At 37.5% G+C, this 26916-nt stretch overlaps 2 protein-coding genes and 1 long non-coding RNA gene across 8 annotated transcripts in view; 1 reads left to right on the forward strand and 2 right to left on the reverse strand.

The window, feature by feature from the left end:
• Nucleotides 1-332: 332 nt before the first annotated feature.
• On the reverse strand, nucleotides 333-8669 carry cenpl (centromere protein L). Of its 5 annotated transcripts, none has more exons than XM_048990171.1 (6): nucleotides 7787-7906; nucleotides 7457-7601; nucleotides 6430-6672; nucleotides 4374-4925; nucleotides 1154-1249; nucleotides 333-648 (listed from the first exon to the last, which is right to left on the reverse strand). In XM_048990171.1, exons 1-5 carry the CDS (start codon nucleotides 7801-7803, stop codon nucleotides 1175-1177), a joined length of 1032 nt encoding a protein of 343 aa, XP_048846128.1. In that variant the 5' UTR covers nucleotides 7804-7906; the 3' UTR covers nucleotides 333-648; nucleotides 1154-1174. The 5 variants fall into 5 exon arrangements, with proteins under 5 accessions (XP_048846128.1, XP_048846129.1, XP_048846130.1 ...); XM_048990172.1 differs by lacking the exon at nucleotides 333-648 and adding an exon at nucleotides 896-1069; XM_048990173.1 differs by lacking the exons at nucleotides 333-648; nucleotides 7787-7906 and adding an exon at nucleotides 8601-8669 and having other exon boundaries at nucleotides 896-1249.
• On the forward strand, nucleotides 8067-26144 carry dars2 (aspartyl-tRNA synthetase 2, mitochondrial). 2 transcript variants are annotated; one of them, XM_048990153.1, is made up of 17 exons: nucleotides 8067-8523; nucleotides 8708-8807; nucleotides 9081-9147; nucleotides 10179-10280; nucleotides 10523-10618; nucleotides 15253-15376; nucleotides 15465-15511; nucleotides 15709-15815; nucleotides 17882-17951; nucleotides 18109-18288; nucleotides 18572-18679; nucleotides 18771-18833; nucleotides 19106-19258; nucleotides 23166-23384; nucleotides 23744-23854; nucleotides 25146-25221; nucleotides 25527-26144. In XM_048990153.1, the coding sequence occupies exons 1-17, from the start codon at nucleotides 8367-8369 to the stop codon at nucleotides 25745-25747; spliced, it is 2001 nt and encodes a 666-aa protein (XP_048846110.1). In that variant the 5' UTR covers nucleotides 8067-8366; the 3' UTR covers nucleotides 25748-26144. The 2 variants fall into 2 exon arrangements, with proteins under 2 accessions (XP_048846110.1, XP_048846111.1); XM_048990154.1 differs by lacking the exons at nucleotides 8067-8523; nucleotides 8708-8807 and having other exon boundaries at nucleotides 10184-10280.
• LOC125717175 (uncharacterized) overlaps nucleotides 20777-26916 on the reverse strand; it is a 52759-nt gene continuing 46619 nt past the window's right edge. The window contains exon 2 of the long non-coding RNA XR_007384489.1: nucleotides 20777-21512. This is a non-coding gene — a long non-coding RNA (uncharacterized LOC125717175). The remainder of the gene's footprint in view (nucleotides 21513-26916) is intronic.

Consider the following 26916-nt stretch of genomic DNA (forward strand, 5'->3'; position numbering starts at 1 on the left):
ATTATTCAGGTTCAAATATATTATTCTCTCATACATATTAGACCTTTGTTTACTTAATTAGTATTGGCTTTTAAAAATGTCAATGTCAAACTGCTTATCTTGTTCATGTTTGTCTTTTCCCATTTCTGAGGTGGATACTGGCAGCACGCAGTTTATTTTGATATACACAAAACACCTGATGTGTTCTTCTGTAGTTGCTTGTGCTATTCAGAGTTGCGAAGGGTCCCTGCATGGGGCACCAACCCATCACTGGGCACACTCACACACCATTCACTCACATACACACACCTACAGGCAATTTGCTATGGATGAAAATAGTGCTACGTATAAACTGTACCTTAAAACATGCAATTTTATTTAGTTATTAAAATGTGTCGATATATTACTACATTTTAATCCATAAGTTTCCACTAAGTAATAATGTAACTTGCATATACTGTAATAACTAACAAGTTATTACATTATGCACTCACCCTTTTTATTATATTATTGCCAGATTAGTACATAGAGTTATTACATAATTTTATTACATGATGTGCAACTATTACAATGTGCACAGTTATTACATCATTATGTTTAACAAACGTGCATTTCCAAGTCTTGTTATAATTGTTGTATGAATGCTCCCAGGGTTATTTTCCAATAAACCTATAATAAGAAAAACATGTATTTGAATACAGTACCTAACAAACATCATAGTCTAGCCTAGCCTACCTTAAACATGCTTAGAAGATTTACATTAGCCTACAGTTGGGCAAAATCAAATACAAAGCCTATTTTATAATAATGTGCTGAATATCTCATACAATGTTTCAATATTCAATAAATTGTAACATGGACCATCGTAGCCCAGGGAGCATCTGTAATTGTAATTTGAAATAACTGAAATCTGGTATACTGATACAGTTTGCTTTATTTGAAACTAATTTTTCTGTTACAAATAATTTCATTATTTATCTTTGTGTGGTGACAAACATTTAGAATTAAGAATTTATTTGGATACATCTCACACATTTAAGTTGGCATAATTTCATTTGAGTTTAAAGGAATTTTGGTTCAGTTTTTGCTTCTGTAAAAAAATAGGTTGAAAAAAGTTAAAAATTCCTTTTACTCAGAGTTTATTTAATTTGAATAAAATCAATTCCTTTGTTACCACAAGATCTTTTCCTGATGATCAGATAGGCATTTTGAGTAGAGCACATTCTGTCAGCAGCATCAGCACAGGGGTGATGTAGTGAGTGCCAGTGATCTGTCAAAATAAGTAAACAAACAAACATCAATAAATACATAAACAATGAGCAGATAGAAATTTAGTAGAAATAAACTAAATCTCCAGTAACAGATTTTGAGAGCTGAGGTTGAAAATGGTGCAATGTTGTTTATAAAGAATTTTATGTAATTAATGATGTTTGGGCAAAAAAAAAAATTCCAAAATATCAACATCATACAACATGTATCATGCTTGGTAAATTCCGATTAAGTCAAACTACAATTTTTAAGCAATTACTTGCACACTCAAATACTACACAAGAAAAAAAAGTGATGGGGGGGGGAATTGCTACTGCAAAAACATCAGATGATATCCAGGTCCCTCTAATTCCCAATTCTTCCTGATGCAAAACACTTTTTGCTATTATTATCAGAACAAATCATGAACAGATCAAAACAAAACAAAAAAATGAAAAGCAGTGATTTGTTCATGATTTGTTCTGATAATAGCAAAAAGTGTTCAGTGATAAAGTGTTTTTTTTTTTTATCTTGTACTGTTTCTGTCACTTTTCTTGCATCTTTGTGGTCTGGCAATTAATTTCGTTGTCCAGGCAACGGAACGATGACAATAAAAGTCTTGAAGATGGGGAACGAATTAAACAGCTTTTAAATGAGCTGACTTTTGAACAAACTGATTAATAACTAGATTTTTTCCCCACAGTCAGGTACAGTCAGTATTTACTGACCTAAATATTGCTGTACTACAACTTCTGTTCACAGCTGACCATCTTAATAGACAACATACGAATTCATTAAATACCATTAAAATTGTGATTTTTTAATTGTGGGGTATGCCATTCAACTGAACTGTGATTTGATGCATTATCAATTATAAAGATGCAAAATCAAACAATGCCAGCAGCCTGTTCAAAATAGCCCATAACAATTAATGGTATTGAATACCTTTATTTTACTCGGGTGTTATTCAAGCCAAAGTCATTAATTTTTAAAGATAGGATGTTTTAAGGGGGACAGATCATTATTCCTACCTGGATTTCAGAAAATTATCGACAAATTTTTTAAATATTACAAGTTTTTAGTACTGGGAAGCAAAATTTACTTTGAGAGGACATTAAGAATAAAGGCTCATTGATAAATTAATTTGTCAAGAGTTGTAATTTAAGCCTTGCTACCTCTCCAGCATTATGCAAAATGTTTTCAGGCAGTTTGTTTAACATTTTCTTCAAAGGAATCTTTATACTGGAGCTTTTCCTTCCAAAAATGAAACTATGCCCGTGCCATTCTTGCTAGTGCTTTGTTCTTTAAGAATTAAGAAGTTCATGGAGCACCGCTCTGCATGAAGGACTGCATTCAGAGCTTTCTGTAATTCCACCTTATGTCTGAGAATACAAGATATTCACTCTTGCATAGTCTAAAATTACAAAGTTCAGACTCACCCTCTCTGGAACAGATCTAGTGACTTCTACTTTTCTAAATAACATGTGTTGTCTCAATAAACATTCCTCTTGCCTCTTAAAAACAACACTGCCTACATTCCACACCCAAAGCATGCAAGCACATTCATGTGAAATTGAAGAAGTATTTGTATGGGCATTGGATGGACTACCGTTAACCAGCCATATTATGGTAGGCTAATACCACACTCCCTTCCCAGGGGTACACAAAGCTCGCAGCTCATGCAAGCACCTTTCTATGTCCACATAGACAGATCCTTATCAACCACATAAAATATGTATACATTTAAGACCTCAACATATATTTAGTCAATGCTAAATTCACAAATAGGTGAAAAATGTCAACATTTTTTGGTTTAGCAATAACGAGGTAAATGCTAATTACACTGCATTCCACAAGATGAGAAGCACACGACAATTTAATTCCCTAGTACTAAAAGCCAAAATCTAAATTGTCTATCCATTAATAAACCTGCTTTTCAGAACACATTGAACTTAAGTTTATTTTGGTTGACACACTTCAAAAACAAGTTCAAGAAACTGGTTTACCCACTGAATACACACACACACACACACACACACACACACACACACACACACACACACACACACACACACACACACACACACACACACACACACACACACACACACACACACATACACACACACACACACACACACACACACACACACACACACACAGAGAGAGAGAGAAATCTGTAGTAAATGTACACTGAACTGACGGTTTATAGATTTCACTAGCTAATGTCAACAGTGGCAGTGTTCTGAATTGACTGATGATAGATTAGATAGATAAACATGATTAATCCCCAGAGGGAAATTCAGTTGTCACTAAATTCTATGAAGTCTACAGAGATCAGAATCATTCTTATTCAAAGTCTGTCTTATTGAGACGACCCCCTACATAGCACTGATACATTCTGCTAATTTTATTTTAAAAGGGTGTCTATTTCATCATTCAACTAGATTCTCTACAGACCCTGTATGCTATGAGAAGCTAACAGTATAGGTGACAAAATGCTCAGTGAAAATACACTGCAGCAACAATACAACTTGAAATGCAAGAGCCAAAGCAAAATCAACATGAAGGGACTTTGTTATGCTGAAAGTGAATAATGTGGTATGGCTAGGGTTATTTTCATAGCAGGTACTAAAATACAAAGGAAAGCGACACTAACACTATTAGCTTTACCAGAAATGTTAAAATTTGTGCAGTGAGCGACCCAAAACTCTGTCATCATAACATGCCAATGGTAAACAATTTCCAGTAAAGAGAGCAGAATTAAAAGAATTATGCTTCAGGTTTTGTCAAAAGAAACTAATGTTTAAATGATGTACTGTAGCTCACATTTCAAAATAAAGCACAGAAATCAAAATAAAAAACTTGTTAGATATTTTGCATAATATATTTCAATGCAATGATAGTGAGCGCATTGTATATGAATTCGTGTTATATCCAGTCATATCATACTAAGGCTACAGTGCAATATAAAACTGGTTCTGTTTTATTACTAAAATAAAAAAGAAATGGAAAATTGTGTTACTTTAATATTGTTTTTAAACTGAAGTGGTAAATTTCAAAAAGTAGTACGTCTCAGTAGATTAAGAGTTAGATACAGTATTCTGCTGTATTTTTAGGGGGGGGAGGGGGGGGAAGAAAGGTACCTTGATCGTTCCATCACAGTGTGCAGAGCCCAGTGAAGTGCAAACTCTGGTTAGCATTCCTGCAGATAGATACATCCTGAAGTGCCTGAAGAAGTGTGACTCAACTCTTTTCATGAAACACCTGACTTTCTCAATGCTAATGCTGTCTTCCATGCTATCGTTTTGCCGAATACTGCTCCACAGATTCCAGGCGTCTTGTGGGTGTACTGTGTATGAGATGTCCAGAGGAGGCAGTGTGGACAAGTTCCAGGCTAGCTTTAGGTATCTAATGTTGCAAGCAGGATGGCACTCAGTCCAGAGGGCAGCAAGCCACTGAAGAATGCTGGAATTTAAGCTTAAAGGCCCGAAGTAGCAATCAAACATTCTTGTGAACCATGACTTAACCAGTGCAGTTATGGACATTGGCCCATTGGCACAGAAGAGGGGCAGAGAGACAAAATCAGATGGCAGGGATCTCATATAATCCAAGTTGCCGTTGACACAAGTAAACCATCCACTCCACACAACTTTGACAGCACTGCCCTCTACAGAAAATGCAGGCTTGGAATAGATCTGGAAAGACAGGGCAAAAATAATTCAATTTGTAAACAGAAGTTTCTGAATATATATAGTGCTTTAGGTCTGGTATAAAAGCAAACGCAAATAAATATGGTAATGTCTTATGTTTAAGTCTATGATGAAGGAAACAATCTTTCAATATATATAGTTTAAAAATATTGTGGTTCTACACTGCCCAAAAAAGGTAAAGGAACACTTCGAAAACATATCAGATCCCAATGGGAAAAAAATCATGCTGAATATCCATACCAATATGGACTGGGTAATGTGTTTTATAGAAATGAAAATCCTCAACCTACAGAGGGCTGAATTCAAAGATACCCCAAAAATAAAAGTGAAAAAATTATTGTCTAGCCTGTAGAGGTCTGTGCATCCCTTCACGGATATGCCTCCAGACCATCACTGACCCACCACCAAACCGATCATGCTGAACAATGTTACAGGCAGCATAATGTTCTCCTGGGCTTCTCCAGACCCTTTCACGTCTGTCACCTGTGAAAAGCACAGGGCGCCAGTGGTGGTCCTGCCAATTCTGGTATTCTATGGCAAATGCCAATTGAGCTCCACAGTGCTTGGCAGTGAGCACAGGGTCCACTAGAGGACGTCGGACCCTCAGGCCACCCTCATGAAGTCTGTGTCTGATTGTTTGGTCAGAGATATTCACACCAGTGGCCTGCTGGTGGTCATTTTGTAGGGCTCTTGCAAGCTCATCCTGCTCCTCCTTGCACAAAGGAGAAGATACCGGTCCTGCTGATGTTTCAGGACCTTTTACGGCCCTGTCCAGCTCTCGTAGAGTAACTGTCTGTCTCCTGAAATCTCCTCTATGCCCATTAGACTGTGCTGGGAGACACAGCAAATCTTTTGCCAATGGTATGTATTGATGCGCTGGAAGAGTTGGACTACCTGTGCAACCAATGTAGGGTCCAGGTATCCCCTCATGCTAACAGTAGTGACACTGACCATAACCAAATACAAAACTATTGAATAAACAATGAGAAAAGATGAGAAGGGAAAAACGTCAGCACCCTCCACCTGTTAAACCATTCCCATTTTGGGACTTGTCTCATTGTTGCCCCTCTAGTGAACCTGTTGTTAATTTTATTAAAAACCAAAGGGAAACTGATTAACAACCCCCTCTGATACTTAACTGACCAGATCAGTATCCCAGAAATTTTATTGACTTCATGCTATACTTAAAAAGTGTTCCTTTAATTTTTTTGAGCAGTGTATTAATCTCTATTTTCAAAAAAGACAAATGTAAAATCTAGCAAGTCTATTATTGTAGCTTACATGGGACATAAAAATAATCATTAATGGCCTTGCTGACCAGGTGAAGCTGAAATTTGGCCCTGTGCAGAAAATATTTAATTAATTATTAAAATAATTACACATGCCTATTCTATACAAAAATACTTATTCAAGGAAGCAATGCAATTGTGGCTCCCATTAATCCAGCTGAAAGCCCTTCTGAGTCCTCTAGAGGACACTTCAGGATTACCTTTATAAAAACGGTCTCTGCATCCTCATCAGTCTCTGTCATCCCATGGACCACAGAGAACACCACCTTGAAGCCCATCTCTGGTCCAACTTCCACTGCAATGCCTTTCTGTTTTTCTGCTACTATGAAAGCTGAAAGCTGCTTGGAGTACAACACAAGCTGGGTGTGTCTGAACTGATACAAGGGTGTGACATAAGATAGCTTCCATTCGATATTGGCAATGTAAGCCATTTGTTCTGGGTCCTAGAAAAAAGGGGGAAGGAATAAGATGGATTTCAGAAGTCAAACAGCTGGTGAATGTGTGACATACAATGAAAAGATTATACCACTTATTCTGGGGACAGGTGTACGTCACTTGCTCATATTAATTTACTGATCTACACCATCAAATGTAATTCTATGGGAGAGTTTAATACTTATTATGTATATAATTAATGAAATTTAAATATACTATATGGATGATCAAACTGGTCAACTATAAAACATACGCTAATCTGGTTATGGCAATCGGCTTCCTCTGGCTTGTCAAGCAGAGAAACAACTTGCAGAAAAGGCCATTAGAGGATCTGTAAATGGAATATAACTGTTTTAAATAGCTAACTGAAATGTAAATCACATAGTATAGACTGAGGCTACGACCTACCTGCAACACCCGAAGGCTATGCTTTATTATCCACAAACATCACAGACATTAAATGTAATGTACTCCGCGGACTCTGTTTTTATTATCTTATTATATAGTTATTTTATAAAAAATATCACATAAAGCAAATCACTTCATGTAAATCGACTAAAACAATTAATAACCTCCTTCATTCCATCACAGATTTTTTGACGAGATGGTTTGCATCCATATTACGTATGTAGCTTAGTCAAGATTGTTATTTTTAGAAGATATAAAATGAGTAATCGCCTGACACATAAGTTAACTAGTTAACAATCGAAAGATTTTAAATAATTATAAGTGAATTTATGCGTTTTAAGTTTACACATTTTTTTATTTATTTTTCCCACTTGAAATACTTACTATGTCGTTACGCTTGCTCGGTTTTCTCCGACTTGTTGGGATTCTCAGGGCAGTTAGTTGACCCGGTGTGTATCGAAAATTAGTTTTCTCAAGTCCAAGACATCTTCGGCCCGACGTGACGTTAGTCCGGGGGGTCATAGTAGCACTGAATAATAATAAGCAGAACTTCAATAACACGAACAAAACAGCGCTTAAGCGTACGACAGAATACACTAAATACTCCATCCTACATCACAATATATTTATTCGCCACATATACCTACTTCTGAATAACTCGTTTATTTGTTTATATCATATTTCTACATCAACAAATCGATGAAATTCACAAACCTTTCCTGAGCCTCCATAACCTACACAACAGAGAAAAACGGAAACAAATTTAAACATTGCGCCCTCCCATCCTCCAATTGCGATGAGCCAGGCCAGAGTAATCGACTTACACGCTCATCGTTTCTATGTGAAGTTCTGACTCAGTCCGCTTATAGATAAAAAGTAATTAATTTCCACTCGATTGTAAACAATCAGTTAACTATTTAGTAAGTTGCTGGTTATTTAACAAATGTCTGGAATGTACAACAGATCGATGCCATCTGAATTTGACTATGATGGTTTAGTAGCTTTTAAACAGGATTTTTAGCCTGAATCTGAGGGTAGTCGAATACGTTTTAAGAAAAGGGGAGTATATGATTTTGATAAAGTATTTTATGGGCATTCCCCTTATATGTGCGTTATAATGTGAGCTCGTTTTTTCAGACTTGTGGATATCAGTAACGTGTTTACTTGAACTAGAAGGCGAACTTAAGGTCGAATAGTTATTCTGACATAGCCACATGCAGTCAATCGACTATGCTGTTCATCTGCAAAATCTGTTCGCTGTAAAAAGAGAAAATCGGATATCAATATTAAAAGTATGTCGTTAAAAGCCTGGGATTTCATTCAGAAGACCTTGTATCACGCGGCGTTGCAGGCATCAGGGAAAGTATGCTCAAGGAGGACACATATTCCGATGATCAGAAGTACTTCATGGACTTCTGTCCCATTTAGGTCGACTCACGGTACCAATTCAGGTATTTGGCTAGCTAATAACTTTTCTAGTGGTTTTGTACTCGTACATTTATTCACTTACTAATAACCCAAATCGTACCCGGAAGACGGAGGTAAACCGGTATGCTGTTAGAAGAGAGACAGTTGCCGCCGTGCAGTTGTGTCTGAAGCGTCTGGGTTCATTTTTTGTGTTTCCTGTTTCTTTAGGTTCTAGCAGTTTCTCGATCAGGAGTCACACGTGTGGGGAGCTGCGATCTACCCACGTTGGAGAAGTCGTCACACTGTGTGGTTGGGTTCAGTATCAAAGGTGACCTTGCCCCACATCAGCCATTTTTTGGTGAAGTTTGTCTATTCCCTGTGCAGCTTCATACCCATGCATTTGAGTAGTCAAGAACAGCTTTGTGCTGTGGCAAACGGATCAGCTTTGCAAACCGAAAAATCCTTTCGCTACTTGGAAATGACTGATTTTACTAATAAATATTGAAGGCATTCAGTATTTTTCTTAGAAATTACCCTATTGCTCATACCATGGAAACATCACACTAGTACAGAATGTTGATATGTTCCTTTTCTTCCTTAGACATGGCATGTTTGTTATCCTGAGAGATTACAGTGGCCTGACTCAAGTGCTTATTCCAGAGGATGAGGTATAAAAATGATTATTTTAAAAGGTTTAGTGTGTGCAAGCTGTGTTATTTATTGATTTAAGAGAGAACTGGATATATCCACCTTCCGTTCATCTATCCATCATATGGATATGGGCTGGGTTTCCTGCGGGTTTCCCCAACTACACCAGGTTCCTCCTGCAGTCCAAGTCCAAGAGTTTAATTTTTATCTCATAGTGTTCCATCCATTTTCTATTCCCACCTGTCCTATTCAAGGTTGCAGGAGTCAATTTTAGATGAGGCTCCAGCTCATCACAGGGCAAATTCACACACCTACCTACAGGCAATTGGATATGTATTTGTATTGCGGGAGAAACCAGAGAAATAACCCATAATGACATAGGTAGAACATGCAACCCACAGCTACCCATAGTGTCAGGGTGAAGACTGGCCCTGGTCCCATAGGTACAAGTCAACATTACTAACTACTGCACCACTACACCATGCCCACTCATGGGATTTGATTGCATAAATATATATCATTTGGCAGCCTGGGATGGAGTGATGGCTCTGAGGCTAGTGATCTGTGCTAGCAATCAGAAGGTTGCTGGTTCAAATCTGATGAATGCTCGGAGTGATTCTGTTCTGCTGGGCCCTTGAGCAAGGCCCTTCACCTGCAATTGCTTGGTTCTGGGTATGACTTTAATCTACATCCAGCCCTATAAGGAGGTCCTCCAACTTACAGGGAAAACTTTGGGGTTGGTGGCAGGATTGGCACCAGAATAAAAAACTTACAGTGGTCCTTTTGGACTGGTGCCCACCACATGGCTGTACTCAGGTTCTAATCCCTGAGGTGGTTTGTCGTGTGGTGAGTGCAGCAACGGACTGTAATCAGTGCCTGCTCCTTACCTCTGACATCCTGTGCCTAGTGTCATATATGAGATGAGGGAAATATGAAACATGGATGTATCCATCCTTGCTTTTGTTTAATTTATTTACTTTAATCCAATTTTTTTGCTTTATCTTCCTATGGAAGTGACTTAATGGTGAAATAGGTGTACTCTTCTCTTTAGTCCAGAATCAAACTTAAGAAAACCTTTTCTGAGTTACCGTTGGAGTCCGTCGTCAAGGTGAAAGGGAAGGTCAAGCGTCGTCCAGCAGGCCAAGAGAACAAGGTTAGTCTGAATAGCCATTAGAAAGCATCAAGCTGCCTGTTATTAATCTATACTGTACAATGGATGTCTGAATAGCAATTAGAAAGGATTAAGGTGTCTGTTATTAATCTGTACTGTACCGTTGACCTATGAAAAAAGATGGCAAGTGATCATTAGTGTGGCTCCTGTAGACATAAAGCAAGTTTTCTGCCATTGATAAACTTTCTTTTTTTCCAAGCTATAATGCGTTATTGCACTTCTAGGAAATGCTCACTGGTGAAATCGAGGTTTGTGCTGAGACTGCGGAGGTATTAAACGAAAGCAAAAAACTGCCTTTTGAAATTAAGGACTTCACAAAGGTGAGATGTAAGACCTTTTAAAATATATTTTAACCTGAAAAATAGTTTAAAAATCCAGTTATAGGTCTTGGCTGTTGGCTTGTCAGATATAAGGGTCCATTTATATTAGGGATGTCATGATACCATAAATTTAGTAGTCGGTACCAATACCAGTAGTATTACATGATTCTCGATAGTAGGGGTTCTGTGGTACACCGTGTCATAGTTACTACCAGTGTGATTGTCCACCACGATATGGATTTACACTATACTGGTAACACAGCAAGAAGTCTACATTCTAATTCTAAAATACCCTATTTATAAAAAACAAAGCATTTTATTTTCTTCAAAGCTTCATTTGCAATCTAAATACTTATAGTAATAGTATATGTAATAGTTATGTAATTATACACATAAAAAAATTATATATCAGTAGCAAACTAAAAAGTAACACATATTTATGCACCGCTGCCTTAATGTAAGCTACATGTTAAATGGTACAACTACTGCGTTATGAGCCTGTTTCCTGTACCAATGGATGTCAAACTCCCTCCAACTCCTCCAAGCAAGACATACTTTGGTGTATGCAACCTTTTTTTAAATTAATGTCCTGTTAGTGTTAACAGCAGCAAATCTAACACCCTCAACCAAAAAGCTGTAATGTTCATAACCAAGTGGCTGCGAAGTCTTTAAATCATACAGCTGTTTTTTAGTTTTTATAAAATGTTGGATAAATAGATGTAGTTTCATGGTGATTTTATGTTCATCAAAGTTGAAGTTTATTAACAACTGTGTGAACTAAAGTTAACACTATTTGAGGAAGCTACTCAGGAAGTTGATGATAAGAAGGCCTATGATGTCATCTACTTAGATTTCCAAAAGGCTTTTGATGTTGTCCCCCACAAGAGACTCCTACTTAAACTCAAAGCGGCAGGTATTTTAGGTACCGGACCTGGATTGATAACTGGTTAACAGATAGGAAACGGCGAGTAGTTATAAGAGGCACAATGTCACAGTGGGCCTGCGTTCATAGTGGGATACCGCAGGGTTCGATTTTAGGACCACTATTGTTCCTAAATTTATATAAATGATATGGATACCAATATATACAGTAAACTGGTGAAATTTGCAGATGACACCAAGGTGGGTGGTGTAGCAGATACTGAATTAGCGGCTCAGCAGCTACAGCGGGATCTTGATTTAATTAGTGACTGGGCCAATACCTGGCAGATGAAATTTAACGTAGATAAATGTAAGGTACTCCATCTAGGGAGCAGAAATATAAAGTACAGGTATTTCATGGGTGTCACTGAAATAAAGGTAGCTGATCATGAAAAAGACCTTGGTGTGTATGTTGATGCTTCCATGTCCCATTCTCGCCAGTGTGGGGAAGCAATAAAAAAGGCCAATAAGATGTTGGGGTATATCTCCAGGTGTGTGGAGTTTAAGTCAAGGGAGGTAATGCTAAGATTATACAATTCCTTGGTGAGACCTCACCTAGAATATTGTGTGCAGGTTTGTTCACCATATCTTAAAAAGGACATTGTGGCCTTAGAAAAGGTGCAGTGTAGGGCCACAAAAATGATTCCTGGTCTTAGAGGAATGTCATACGAGGAAAGGTTACTTGAGCTAAATCTGTTCAGTCTCAAGCAAAGGAGACTGAGGGGGGACATGATCCAGGTATATAAGATTCTAACAGGTTTGGATGCTGTTCAACCAAATAGTTACTTCAGCATTAGTTTAAATACACGAACTCGTGGCCATAGGTGGAAATTAGCGGGAGAACATTTCAAGCTGGATTTAAGGAAGCACTTTACACAGCGCGTAGTCAGAGTATGGAATAGCCTTCCTGATAATGTAGTGCAAGCTGAATCCTTGGGTTCCTTTAAATCAGAGCTAGATAAGATTTTAACGACTCTGAGCTATTAGTTAAGTTCTCCCCAAGCGAGCTTGATGGGCCGAATGGCCTCCTCTCGTTTGTATAGTTCTTATGTTCTTATTTTTTATACAGATCAACTCTGGTGGGGAAAAAAAGCATTTTCAGAGTCGCCAGCTCTCACGCATCTGGCGTGACAGTCACACTTTCAGAATCACTCTCACGCAGGAAATCTTACAGAAAATTTATATTATTCCATTCTAAACCTAAAATTAGTGGAATCAAATGCATTGGGGTGGTTTGCAAACCCTACAGACTATTTACAAGGTAATAAAATGGTTACATACAGACGTGGACAAAATTGTTGGTACCCTTCGGTCAATGAAAGAAACTCACAATTGTCACAGAAATAACTTTAACAAAAAGTCACATTATTTTCAGTCTTTTCTAGGGGAACCATCATTTTTGTCCAGGTCTGTTCCATGAGTTTATTTTTTTAAAATAATTCTGTTGAAACATGGTTGAAAAGCAATGTCTGACTTTTATTGGTTAAATTTCCTAGAAGTTTTATTTATTATTACTTTTGTCAGATTAAAGTTATTTCTGTGACCATTGTGAGTTTTTCTTTCATTGAAGGACGGGTACCAACGATTTTGTCCACGTGTGTACATGTAAATGCATGTGCTTGCAGATTTGTCTTGAATAGAAAATCTCACTCCAGCCAGCTGACCAGAGTTGGCAGCACTGAATTTTATTTGAAATGACCTGCAGAATGCACTCTTTTCGGCTGAAGCAGCTTGTCATTCTGTTTACGTTGTTACTCTGACAATTGTAAAACAAATATGAGAAAACATAACCTATGGCAATTTTTGTATCTTTTTGAAGTAAGGCCACCCATATCCGCCTGTAATAGCTATTTAAGTGTACTTAATATATTCTAAAATATTTTTTTAATTTACATAAATGGAAAGGAGGTGTTACTTTTTTCCAAGTTTTAGGAGGAGTAACAGTGATTTTATATTGTCGCTGTCCCAAAAGTGAAAAATAATGTGTTAATAATTTCAGATCGTATCGTCCACCCCTACTTGATACCGCGATATAAATGTGTATAATATTATCCCATGTACTTAAACTTCTTTATTAAAAGCATTTGAACATTATAAAAAGGCATTTTTATAAATAAAAGCTACACATAACAGAATACATTACAATGATTAATGAGGTAATACTGCTATGTGCAAACCATTATACAAGCTAAACTGTTGCTGCGTGAGGTTGGAAGTCAGAGCTGGAAATAATGCCACAGCTGAGTTAACCATGTTCCAGTACAGCAAGTCAGAAGGCCATTTAACAATACTGGGAACCTGTTCCAAAAAGCAAGATTTCTCTCTTAGGCTACATTCATACTGCAGGCCTTAATGCTCAGTTCTGATTTTCTGCTCAGATTGGATTTTTTGTTTGCCTGTTCACATTACTCTTTTCTATGTGGGCAATATCAGATTTCAATGTGAATGATTAAATATACTGAACTGTCCCGCGTATGCACAAAACAACAGATGCAATGACACGCATCCGCAAAAACAAAGACATTACTTTATTCATTCGAAAGTTGCCCGGTTACGATATGAACCTTCCAGTTTTGCCTGAACAGATTTATCTCCCCAAATACTTATTAAATGAAGCACCTCACTGTCCCTCCACTGGGCAACTTCTGTGCTCTCCTCCATGTTTGGCACTCTGACGGAGACATATGATGACTTCTGCCTACGCAGAATTGTAACGAACGTTGATCGAGAGTGACGTAAAAGTCGCATTAATTCCAGTTTCGCTGTTCAGACTCAGATCGCATTGCAAAAAAATCAGACCTGCATCCGATTTATGACCACATACTGAAGTGGCCCAAATTGGAATTTAAAAAATCGGATTCCATGTGACTTGTGCTGTTCACATTGTTATGAAAAAATGCAATCTGAGTCACATATAAGCAGAAAATCGAATTTGCCTTAGATTGATAACTTGTAGAATTTGATTTATCCCAGTTTAAATGGCCTTTATCTTCATTCACTTATATTTAGCCCAGACTACCTTAATTCAACAAGTTATCCATCTATATCCTGCTTTCTGGAACTGGCTCCAATTTCAGCCCGGTTAATTATTAGCCATTGTTAGCAATATCAGTTGATAGCAAAACATTACATGGTACGTTGTGCATAGAAACACCATAGGAACATGTACGCAGATAGGTTGGTCAGTTCTGTTTGATTGTTTTAATCAACCACAAATAAGACATAAGTGCAAATAAATGGTATAAAACTTCATCTTTGACTTCTGTTGATAAAGGGCACAGCTATCTTGAATTCTGAGGTTGGGGTTGTGCAAATTCAACTTGCTGAGTAAGAATTCTGACTTCTGGGGACGTTCCTGTTGAAGTTTCTGACTAGGAACTCAGAATTTCCATATGTAGTTTTTCCTGTGCTTGTGGGTGGCCTCCTTCAGAATGTAAAGAAACTAGAAAACTCGTAAGCATATATGCTGCCCCTCGGTACATATGCTGTCTACGATACGTATGATTCCCTAAAAAGCAAGTACTGTTGCATTTTCAGAATTTTGATTTTGAAAGGCATCGTAAATATCATTTCTGGTGACATTCCTATTTATATAAACTCCTTATTTAATTCATGGTTTCCAAACTGACAAGTGGAGACCTAACATGTGACTTTCTGTTGCTGTTTTATTGGTTATAATTTTAAGCATTTACAGACTTCCCTTTCATCTGCAGAAGGCTGAGTCCCTTCGCATGCAGTACCGATACCTAGATCTCAGGTCTTCCCAAATGCAGTACAACTTAAGACTGCGCTCTCAAATAGTAATGAAAATAAGGGAATATCTTGCCAATATACACGGTATGTTTCTTTTTTTCAGTTTGACTATATAGTTTCCCCCTTTTGCTCTTCCATGACACATGATTGATTATTTGCGTTTGAATTTTAGGATTTGTCGACGTTGAAACGCCCACTTTATTCAAACGGACGCCAGGGGTAGGTGATACCCATTTCAATTACAGACATAAAGCTACTGTGGCTTGGTTTTTATGATTGCTGTGTGAATATTTTATGCATAAATTTTATTTTATTCATAAAGAAGTATTTTATGTATTCTTTTTTTTTTTTGTCCCGAGTGAGTTTTTTCCCTTGTTTGTGATGAGTCTTTGTCTATGTTTTACTGTACTTTTTAGGGTGCAAAGGAGTTTCTTGTCCCTTCAAGAGAACCTGGCCGATTCTACTGCCTGCCTCAGAGCCCTCAACAATTCAAACAACTGCTTATGGTGGCTGGCATTGATAGGTAACAAAATAAAAACCACAAAGAACCGTATTTTCTTAGTTTCGTTCTGTACACTTTATTTTCGTTTAAATAATCATCTATTTTGACTGGAGTCCTTCATTAGTTTGAGTCAAATAATACTTGATGAATATAATGGACAGACATTTTAACTATTGGGTTTTTTGCTTTTGCATTGTCAGGAATCTGATTTGTAGTATTTCATATCTATCTGTGATGTGGAATCACGAGACTGAGGCATGAAGACAGCATTTACTTTTAAACTCTGAATTGTGTGGAATTTGCGGATATTATGTTGTCATTTTAGTCTGAACCTACTATGCTTTTCTGGCTATCCCCTTTTCCTTTAGTGTGTTAATATATTTGTGTGTAAATGGACTGAAAAGTCTTAAGACCCAAGGTACACGCCAAAGCGAGTAGCTCTCACCATAGAAACCACTGTTCTCTTATCCGCCTGAAGTACCTTGTTGGAATTCCAGCCATTACTTCCATGACAGGGTGCCATCATCTTGGAACAGTATCCTTATTGGCCGCCTACCTGCAAGAATCTACCTGCAGACTGCAAGAGAAGAGTGGAACTTTTAGGGAAAACTGACCAATCAGAGCTCACTACACTGATAGGGGGCGGGGCTTAAAGTTCTAACAATGTTTCAGACGTTGAATAGAGAAGTACAGTATGAGAAAAATAATGTGTTTTTGGAAGATTGAAGCTTGTAAATGTATTTTAATAAAAAATATAACCATCAACAGTGAAAATATGCATAATAGATCCCCTTTTAAACCTATGAACGTTTTTACATTTTGAGATTATGTTCCAATAGTATAAAATACCCTTGCAGTAGGCATAGCCAGAGATTATTTAAAAGGAAGGACTCTGCCATAGCCTAATCTGGCCAAATGCCTGCAAGGATGTTGCCTAGTAACCATAAGGCTTGTTTCCACCTCAGGAACTTGGGGCACTTTCTAGTTTCCAGAAAGACCCCCCCCCCAATCAGTGTGATGTCATTTCACTTCTGTAAGCTAAGGGTATCTGAATGATATTTGGCTTTAAGTTAGAGTTATTTTCGTTCACACACACACCAGGATGTGCTGTAATGTATTCAGCTACCAAGATATAATCTTATTGACCCCTAAAATGAATCCCACCCTTGTTCTGTACAAAGTGCTCAGCAAATACCTCGACCTGGATGAAAGAACTAACTTGCTGTGAAGCAAGGCAACAGGCATGTAGCAACCAATAATATAATAATTGAGAATAATGTAATAACCGGGCAGTTCTTTAATTTTTTGACTGAATAACATAATATTTTTTTGCTGATAATGTAACAAGGTATTGTATTTTTGGTCAGTTAATATCTTATTTACTTTCATTACATTAAGAAATGTATTAATTTATTAGAAATTTGCTATTTGCATGTTATTACATTATTGGTAATTATTAGATTATTGGCTGCTAAAAGGCAGAAAAATGCGAAGATTTAATGTTCTACAAAGTTTAGATAATAATGTACCAAGCCTGAGCTGCTGTCGGACTCCACTTGAAAGCTCATTCTGAGCAATTGTTCATCTTTGCTCACTACCTAAGAACTTTGTGTATGTGTGCGTGCATTAGAGAAGTAGAGAAATTGAGTAGAGTAAATAGAGTAGTTCCTTGCAGAGCTTTACTGCTATAGCTTCCCTTGGCCAGATTTATTGCCTTTGCATCAGAACCCAGTCTCTAGTGGAAATTACTACAACACCAGTTATATAGAAATTGATATTATATCAGTCAAGTACCTTTCATGAAGAGAATGGTGTTTAACCGATATTATATCAGTTTCTTAAAATGAAATAAGCAGCATAAAATAAAATAAATTACTTTGTCGTTAAGTACTTGTGTGGCAGAATGCAATATTTCCTTGTCAATCTGGGGTGGTTGGGAAAAATAGAACTATTTAGATCAGAATACGTGTTTCTATTTCTTGGTTCTTGTAATTTTTTCCCTAAAAGCAGACATCTGTTTACGTAATTTTCCTGATTGTCAAAGAAAATATTTGGTCCAATTTATTAATTTCATCTGAATTTTTCAGGTACTTTCAGGTGGCTCGCTGCTACAGAGATGAAGGTTCCAAACCAGACCGGCAACCTGAATTCACACAGGTAGGAAAATGGCTCTGTAAAGGAAGGATGCAGTGAACTGATAGCTGTAAGGTATTGCTGTCTTGCCAGTGTAACTCATCTGTCTGACTGTCACAATCTTATCCATGAAGAAGACTGAGCTTTAACTTCTCCTTGTGGGTTTCTGTCCTTTTTGTAGGTTGACATTGAGATGTCCTTTGTGAACCAAGCTGGCATACAAGCCTTAATTGAAGGTCTGATCCAGCATTTCTGGCCAAAAGAATTGGGGTCAATTTCCATTCCATTTCCTATTATGACTTACGAGGAAGCTATGAGAATGTTTGGGGTGGACAAACCAGACGTCCGATTTGGAATGCAGGTCAATTAAGAAAAATTACTTGTTGATGCGTACAAGCAATTGGTGAATAAAATTTGTATCAGGACTAGGAAATTTTAAGGTGTTTACATGTAATGTAAGTTTTAACTATAATTATTGCTTTGATCACGTTATACTAGGTACTACTAATTAGAATTTTTTTTTTTCTTTTATATATAAAATATTCACAGCCCTTGTAATTAATCATCATTCATTTTGAAATTCTAGTCTAAAAACATCTAGGATAAGAGTATTGTATATGTTTCTTGTTCCCCTTTAAAAATAGTTGGTGAATATCAGTGAGGTGTTTTCCAGCATAGAAGTGGAGTTTGCAAGAGACATTGTCCACCGACCAGGGGGGTGTGTCCAGGCCATCCGTGTCCCAGGTGGAACAGTATGTACAGGAAGGGACAGGGTTTAAGTGAAAGCGTGAAGTATGTCAGTGAGAAGCTTATTTGTGCAAGCTAACATATTTCTATTGTCAGAGACATTTGAAGAACAAGGATTTGGAATCCCTAAAACATTTGGCCAAGATCCACTTCAACCAGGTTTGTGTTTGTAAAATACAGTTTTGAGATGACTATTTTTTCCCCTCTTCTTGGATTAATTGTTGCAAATGCTACATATCTAATGCAGGAGTGGAGTGCCACTGAGCAAGTAGAGCTATACTGTACAGCAAGTGGGAGGATATATATTTGAAGGGTTTAACCATCACAAAACATCTTAACTCATCATTTAGAGAATAAAGCATTTTGAATAATTAATACAACCAAAAATTCAGCACAGCAATGCCATAAAGGTGTTGTTTTTTTCCCCCCAGACAGTGAATGTGGTGGTTCTGAAGGAGGATGGCACATGGAGATCTTCCATAGCAAAACTCTTACCTGGTTCTGCCAAGCAACATCTCCTACAGTTGACTGCAGCAAAACCTGGAGATGTGTTAATATTAGCTTCTGGATTGTTGCAAGATGTGGTGAGTAACATTTGATCGAGCCTGGAAAGATTGCAGGAAAGATTTGCAATATTGACTTTCTTCAGGGGGTGGCATGGTGGTGCAGTGAGTAGTACTGTTCCCTCACACCATATGTGGATTTTGTGTGTCCTCCTGTGTTGGGGGGTCCAAAAACATTCTGTGTGTGTTTGTGTGTGTGTGTGTGTGTTATGGGTGTAACGGTACATCGTACATTATCAAATCGTTTGGTACTCCCCCAATGGTTCAATATGCACACGAGAACTGTAGTATTATCACTATTATGATATACCTGTCATTATCCTATATAAGGAAATTTGGGCTGTATGGTATCACATTGCGATGTACTTACGATTATATGGTGCATTCACAATAATCACCAGAGCTTTAGATGATGGACAAAATATTTGGCCGGTTGCCAGCTTTTCGGTACTATACGGATGTGGGTTCAGGTGTAAACCTTAACTATGACTCCGCGGTAAAGTTAGCTTTATATTCATTTTGTTGGCTGTAGTATCTTTCAACAAAAGCAAGCAACACCCCTTGTTTTTCTAGATTTCTTTTTGGGCAAATTTTAATTATTTTAATGTTGATGTGTGCACTTTACCTTCAGTAGCTCAGCTATCTTGTTTACAATCACTGTTGGTGAATAGATACAGTGAACTTATTAATAAATACATTTAAAAACACATAAGACGCATTGTCTCCTGTAGTTTAATGCTTAAAGCACACTTAACTGGACATGTCTGTAAGTTTAGGGTTATACCTATTTGTCCATTAACTCTGTGTTTTGTAATTTAAACGGACAGAGTACAGTAACGGAATTAGTAATGGAAAAGTATTGTGAGTGTAGGAGCCAAATGTCTCCTAGGAGTATACATATAGCTAGGTATAATATTTAGTTGTTTTATTTTGCTATTAATGTCTCAATAATTTTTTATTTATTAATGTGTCTAAAGGGTTTCTGCCACTTTAAGAACATGATATAGTCACTTGTCACGATCTGGAGCGAGCAAACAGGCGATCGTGTGGGCAGGCGTGGAAGGAGCAGGCAGACAAGGCGAAATCGTGGCTAACAAGGGGTTTAATGGGTAGACGGGGACCAGGATACACCACACGCCTACAAACATCAATGACAGACAATGGACTCAGGTAAGGCACGGACTGAAATACACAGGACTGAGCAAATTAACTAGACACAGCTGGGTACAATCGGGAGAAAACACGCAGGTAATCAGGGGGCGTGGCACACAGGAGGAGCGGACGAGCCGGGCATGACAGTCACTACATTATGGGGCATAAGGGACGGGATTTTGGGACATTGTTTTGGAAACTCACGGTTTTTCTGACCATGATTAGCCAATGGAAGTTTAGTAATCTAAATTTTGGATGTTATTTTCGATTTATGTTTATAGTTTAATAAATGTTTAAAAGCATTACATTTATTTATTTTTATTTTTTTGTGTAACATAAGCCAAACACGAGTCAGCCACAAGTCCCTGATCAGGAAGTCCTCACAGCAAGGTTAAACAGACATTTATTTTGTGAGAGAATGCAAAACTATTGTAAAAGAACTGAGACCTCTTGGGGGCTCCATATACCACAGCTGATCTGTAGAAAGCAATCACAAGTACATTATCCACAAATATATATTTTTATTTGTGTCATGTAAAATCATATCCACAAAAATATGAAGCAATTTGTACCCATGAAAAGGGTTTTGCATATTTGTGGGTCACATCACGTTACATTTGTGATCTCACTCCTTTTTATTCAATTCTTACTGCAGCTGATTTGTAGAAAAAAATCCATAAATGAGGTACATCTGTGATATATCATTTTCAGGATATGAGAAGACTTTTGTATCTGGATATTACATTTTGGTCATTTCACATAGCCCTACTTTATTAAAATGATTCAATGGTTCATCACAATACATCAGGCTTTGGAAAAGTCAGACCCGTGGCAGCTATGGCGGTGGAGGCATTCATTCTTAATGTTGTAGAATGGGACATTAAATGCAGGGTGTCTGCAGGGTTTTAAAAAGTATTAAAAGGTATTAAATGACATAAGCAAGTATTAAGGCCATTAAAAAGTATTATCCATCCATCCATTTTCCAAACCACTTATCCTACTGGGTCGCGGGGGGTCCGGAGCCCATCCCGGAAGCAATGGGCATGAGGCAGGGAATAACCCAGTATGGGGGGCCAGCCCATCGCAGGGCACACACACACACCATTCACTCACACATGCACACCTATGGGCAATTTAGTAACTCCAATTAGCCTCAGCATGTCTTTGGACTGTGGGGGGAAACCAGAGTACCCAGAGGAAACCCCATGGCGACATGGGGAGAACATGCAAACTCCAGACACATGTGACCCAGGCGGAGACTCGAACCCTGGTCCCAGAGGTGTGAGGCAACAGTGCTAACCACTGCACCACCATGCCACCCCAAGGTATTAAATGACATAAGCAAATATTAAGGCCATTAAAAAGTATTAAATGACATAAGCAAATATGAAGGCCATTAAAAAGTATTAAATGACATAAGCAAATATTAAGGCCATTAAAAAGTATTAAATGACATAAGCAAATATTAAGGCCATTAAAAAGTATTAAAAGGTATTACACGCAAATTTAGTAAAGGTATTAAATTTAAGATTTTTTTTGTAAACTACAAATTGTCCATTTGTGTTTTAAAGTTTATCTGCTAAATTTCTTTCTGGTTTATTTTTGAACCTCAATAAGATTGAGTTCCCTTTTTGCTTGCGTCTCCATATATAGCCAGTGCTGGTGGTGATACATGCCAGTGTTTATTAGCAGAAAATGAAAGGTTGATCAGATGGCCTAATTTATTTATGAATGATAAACATGTCACAGGTCGTATAAGTAAAATAGAAATACAAGGCTGTGCATTATGACTGTGATCGATCCCCCAATACCTAACCAATAAATGAAATTACATCATCCCATACTTCTTTAGCATAAAAGTCCCTGTTGTGCAGTGGGAAACTGACACATAAAAGTGGCCAGAACCTACAAAAGTTCCTGACCCAGATGGTCCAGAAACTCAGAACCAGGAACTGGGTTCCTGAATTTTGGTGGGAAATTGCCTCATGAAACACTAACAAAGCATAATAGAAGTGTTAGATTCACTCAACAGAATAGTGGCTGACCACATACCTTATGTTTACCTTTTGTAAATGTATTATTTGGTGTTTTTTTTAAGCTAAAACATTTAACTTAATGCTTTTTCCCCTCTTAAGCACTACTTCATTTGTAATTTTTTCTTTTTAAAACATCACATTTTTGTATATTGTATATTTATTTCCCAAGTATGTATCAGTAGTACATTTAAGATGTTTTGCATTCCATGTCAGTGGTGCGCCTAAGTTTTGTGTTGGTGCTTCTGAAATTACATATGTAAGCCCTCAAAAGTTTGGGTGTGGGACAGCATCAAGCCTTAAGCCCTTAAAACCTCCACATACAGGCTAATCTCCACACGCATTTGCAGATCTATGGCGGAAGTGTGGCAAAAATCACATGTAGAAACACAGCCAATTGAGAGGTCCGCCTGAGTTGTAACTGATGATTTGTAGGTATATACAGTTCTTGGACTTCTTAGCCGTTAATACCTATGTCCACATTTACAGATTTGTTCACAAACATACAAATCGCAGTACATTCTCAAATCTCATTGCACATACAAATCTGATTATGCACATGAATTCTGAATACACATGTACAGATTCCTGTATGCATTTACAAATTCTTTTACACATTTACAAATCTGATTACGCACATATGGATTGAGATACAGTCATAGAACTCTCCATACACATTTGCAAATCATTTTGCTACAATAATAGATCATAGATATTCTTCTGCTTTCTATGTTTTTGGGCAGTGCGCTTTGCTGGGGAAGCTGCGGCTGCAATGTGTCCAGCTGTTGGAGGACAAGGGCGTGATTGTTCGGGATCCCTCTGGTTTTCACTTCCTTTGGGTGGTCGATTTCCCGCTCTTTCTTCCCAAGAAGGAAAACCCTGCTGAGCTGGAGTCGGCCCACCACCCATTCACTGCTGCACACCCCGAGGATCTTCACCTGCTGCTTAAGGAACCGCACAAGGTCACAGCCAATGCACATGCACACCAATAGGCATGTCTATATACAAGGCACTCCAATGTATTGCTGTTAAATATATTAAACTGTTATAAATAACTTTACATTAGATAAGTTTTTTGTCTTTCTCGACTCTTGGTTTTCTGGAGAATTCTGAGATGATACCAAAAATAAATCAGCTGATTTTTTTTTTTTAAATATCAGATTCTTCAGTATCTGGGAATCTCTTTATATGGGGTATCACTGACTGCAGAAAATGTTAAAATATTGATTGCCACAAAAATCATTTGTTAGGTAAGCAGTACAGAAAAATATTTAATGACCATTCACACACAACTAAACGCTTACTCCATATTGTGATATAGGTGCGGAGCCAGCATTTTGACCTGGTTCTGAATGGATGTGAGGTTGGAGGAGGGTCTATACGTATTCATGATGCATCAGTGCAGAAGTTTGTCCTGGAAAAAATTCTGAAGGTAATTTATAATAAATGAAATTTACTAAAACTGACTTTATATATTGTGTTAATGGCACCTTTTCCTGTAAATGCTTATTCTCCTTTAAATGCTTATTTTGACCTAAAAATCTGATTGACAAGAGGCATTCTATGAGTGCTGTCATCAAAGTATGCTGCCATTTCATGTCAGATGTATCACTGCTTTACAGGTATATCTAAAAACCCGTTACTTAGTCAAATTTAAATGATTCAAAGTAGTTGGGAGTGACTGAGCTGTATTGCATTGGAATGTTTGTTGTTTGGCAACAATCAACGTAAATATTTAAATTATCAAGCATACAAGTAATACAAGTAATATTTATTGTGACTTATTGTTGTTACCTTATAAATGCTGCTCATTGAACTGTTGTATAAAAGCAATAACATGCTCAGTCGTGTGGTTGTACTCTATGTACACTATGATTATTTGTGGCCTCATGCCTATGACCAAATCACAATCATGAATTGCTTAATGATTTGTGTTATAGATTCACTTTAACTGTTAGTTGTAGGTCTTTTTTATGTGGACATGGTGGAGTGGTGTATAGTTGTGTAGCGTATGGTTTGTTTCCCCCTTTTAATACTGTTAGTATATATTAATACTGTCAAAAGCAATATATGGCAGCTTCCATGAAACCCACTCGGTAGTATACTGGTATACTCATGTTTATTTGATTAGTGTAGTATGCTACAGTACTTATAAATGCTAAATTACAGATTTTGAAAGTCCAAACATTCTAAGTTTTAAGATAGGCATGTCTATATACAAGGCACTCCAATGTATTGCTGTTAAATATATTAAAATATAAATTTTATATAAAAATAAGTGCTGTGTAGCATTTTGGACCAATATGGGATGTCATTTGTCCCATATTTTTTGACTGGTTGATCCCCCAAAGCCTTACAGAATTACAAATGTTGTGTGGAGGTGGTGTAACTTTGTATGAAATTACATGTGTAGTTTATCCTTTGTGTTAAATGGCTGTGGGAGGCACAAACAGCTCCTAGGTTACACTTCCTGTCGTGCTGTGGGAAAGCAGCACAAAAGTGAAAGGGAACTATAGAAGTTCCTGACAGATTAAACTAGGTTCCTGAAGTTCTGTGGGATAGGACTTAATGTCTTTGCAGCAGCTGATTTAACAGTGGAAATCATTTTGTGGAGGCTGTGGCATACTTCTTTAATAGTCATACATCTGAAATGAGTTTTAGCAGCATGTACTCAACATAAAGCTGGACAAACATACTGTTCGTTATGTTTTTCTGAATTAAAGGAGGATTCCTCTGTCCTTTTTCACCTGTTGGAGGCACTAGACTCCGGAGCACCTCCACATGGCGGGATTGCTTTAGGTAAAATGGCTGTGGACTGTTTTCATTTCCATTTGGAGAATGCCTTAGTGTTACTAGTGTTAATAGTAGTATTACCAAAGTCTCATTTTGACATTCCATAGCACTTATTTGGCATTTTGCATTTTATTTCCTGTGACTGTGATATTCCTAAGTGATGTGATCTTTCAGTGGAAATTCATTGTCATTTTGTGTTAAATTGGTGTAATATCATCTAAATTTTATATTATGGACCATGAGAACCATGTGGTCTGCTACTTCTTTTGTGTAATGATTTCAAAGGATAATGTAATGTTCTATATTAACAGGGTTAGACAGACTGTTGTCTATCATTGTGGGTGCCTCCAGCATCCGAGATGTCATCGCCTTTCCCAAGTCCTTCCGTGGACACGACCTCATGAGTGGTACGCCAGACTTTATCTCTGAAGATGAACTCAGACCATATCATGTCTCTGTGAAATGGCCAGTGCAAGAAGGCAAAGAGAAACAGGAACTAGATGACACCAAGAATTCTGGTCTGGATTCCTAACTGACCTCCCTTCTGCAAACTTTCAGTGTTATTGCATGAAACGGATGGGAGTCCATGGATGAAGCGAGTCTGATGTTTGTTTACATGTAGTCTTTGTTTTTTTTGGATCTTTTTATACGGACTTCATACAGCTTACACAGATCTATGTTAATCTATTAAAGAAAATGTCCTTAAAATATGCAGCAGATATAATCTAGTTGTTTTAAGAATTTTACATTTTCCTTACCTAATATTCAGGTCCAAGTTGATGTAGAATTTAATTTCACGAAAACACTGCTTTTACATTGCCTTTCCTGTTTAAACTGATTACTTATTTGAAAAAAAGCTTTCTAGTCAAAACTATTGAAATGTTTATGACTACAGACCTCCAAATTAAACATTTATTGTTGTGTGAAAATGCTTTCATTGAAATGCAGTGCTGTCATTTCCTGCATAAACTGCATAAACACAACTTAATTTCATGGTTCAAGACTCAAATGCAGAAACTCAATTTTATTTGAGATAGCCATCTTCGTGTATTTTTATGCTCTCATAATGTTCCATCTCTCAACCTTATTGACCTCAACTAATTTAAGCTAATCAGAAGAGTTTTCATGTGTTGTGTATTTGATCTGGGTCCAAAGTTTTGAAAGGAACTACTTTTCAATGGAAACTGAGCATCAGCTGTAGTCTTCAACTCCTAAATATCACACAAAAAAACGTCAAATATTGCAATGTGAACTGATGAAAAAGGCAACAAACTTCATGTTTTTATTAAAACTGATCAATAGCAAAAATCAAACGAGACACACAACTCTGAATGCCAGACAGACATCCATTTTCAGTAACTCATTGTCTTATTCAGGGTTGTGGGGGTCTGGAACCTATTCCAGAACCCATGGGCACAAAGCAGGAAATAACACAGGATGGGGTGGCAACCATGTGCTGGCATGCAATGATGTAATTTACAGAATATGGTCAATGTGTTTTTATCCATCCATCCATTATCCTCCGATTATCCGAGGTCGGGTCAGCAGGGAAACCCAGACTTCCCTCTCCCCGGCCACTTCATCCAACTCCTCCGGGGGGATCCCGAGGTGTTCCCAGGCCAGCCGAGAAACATTGTCCCTCCAGCGTGTCCTGGGTCTTCCCCGGGGCCTCCTCCCAGTGGGACATGCCCGGAAACACCT

Source organism: Brienomyrus brachyistius, chromosome 21 (assembly GCF_023856365.1).
Source record: "Brienomyrus brachyistius isolate T26 chromosome 21, BBRACH_0.4, whole genome shotgun sequence".
In the NCBI taxonomy this organism is placed as follows: Eukaryota; Metazoa; Chordata; class Actinopteri; order Osteoglossiformes; family Mormyridae; genus Brienomyrus; species Brienomyrus brachyistius.

Coding starts and splice junctions, on each gene's coding strand:
- cenpl (XM_048990171.1), bottom strand. Junction 6,673..7,456: donor CGAGCAAGCGTAACGACATA/GTAAGTATTTCA, acceptor CCTTTTTTCTAG/GACCCAGAACAAATGGCTTA. Junction 1,250..4,373: donor ACTGTGATGGAACGATCAAG/GTACCTTTCTTC, acceptor TTATTTTGACAG/ATCACTGGCACTCACTACAT.
- dars2 (XM_048990153.1), top strand. CDS start 8,367: ATGTCGTTAAAAGCCTGGGATTTCATTCAGAAGACCTTGTATCACGCG. Junction 10,619..15,252: donor AAATTAAGGACTTCACAAAG/GTGAGATGTAAG, acceptor TTTCATCTGCAG/AAGGCTGAGTCCCTTCGCAT. Junction 19,259..23,165: donor CTGGATTGTTGCAAGATGTG/GTGAGTAACATT, acceptor GTTTTTGGGCAG/TGCGCTTTGCTGGGGAAGCT.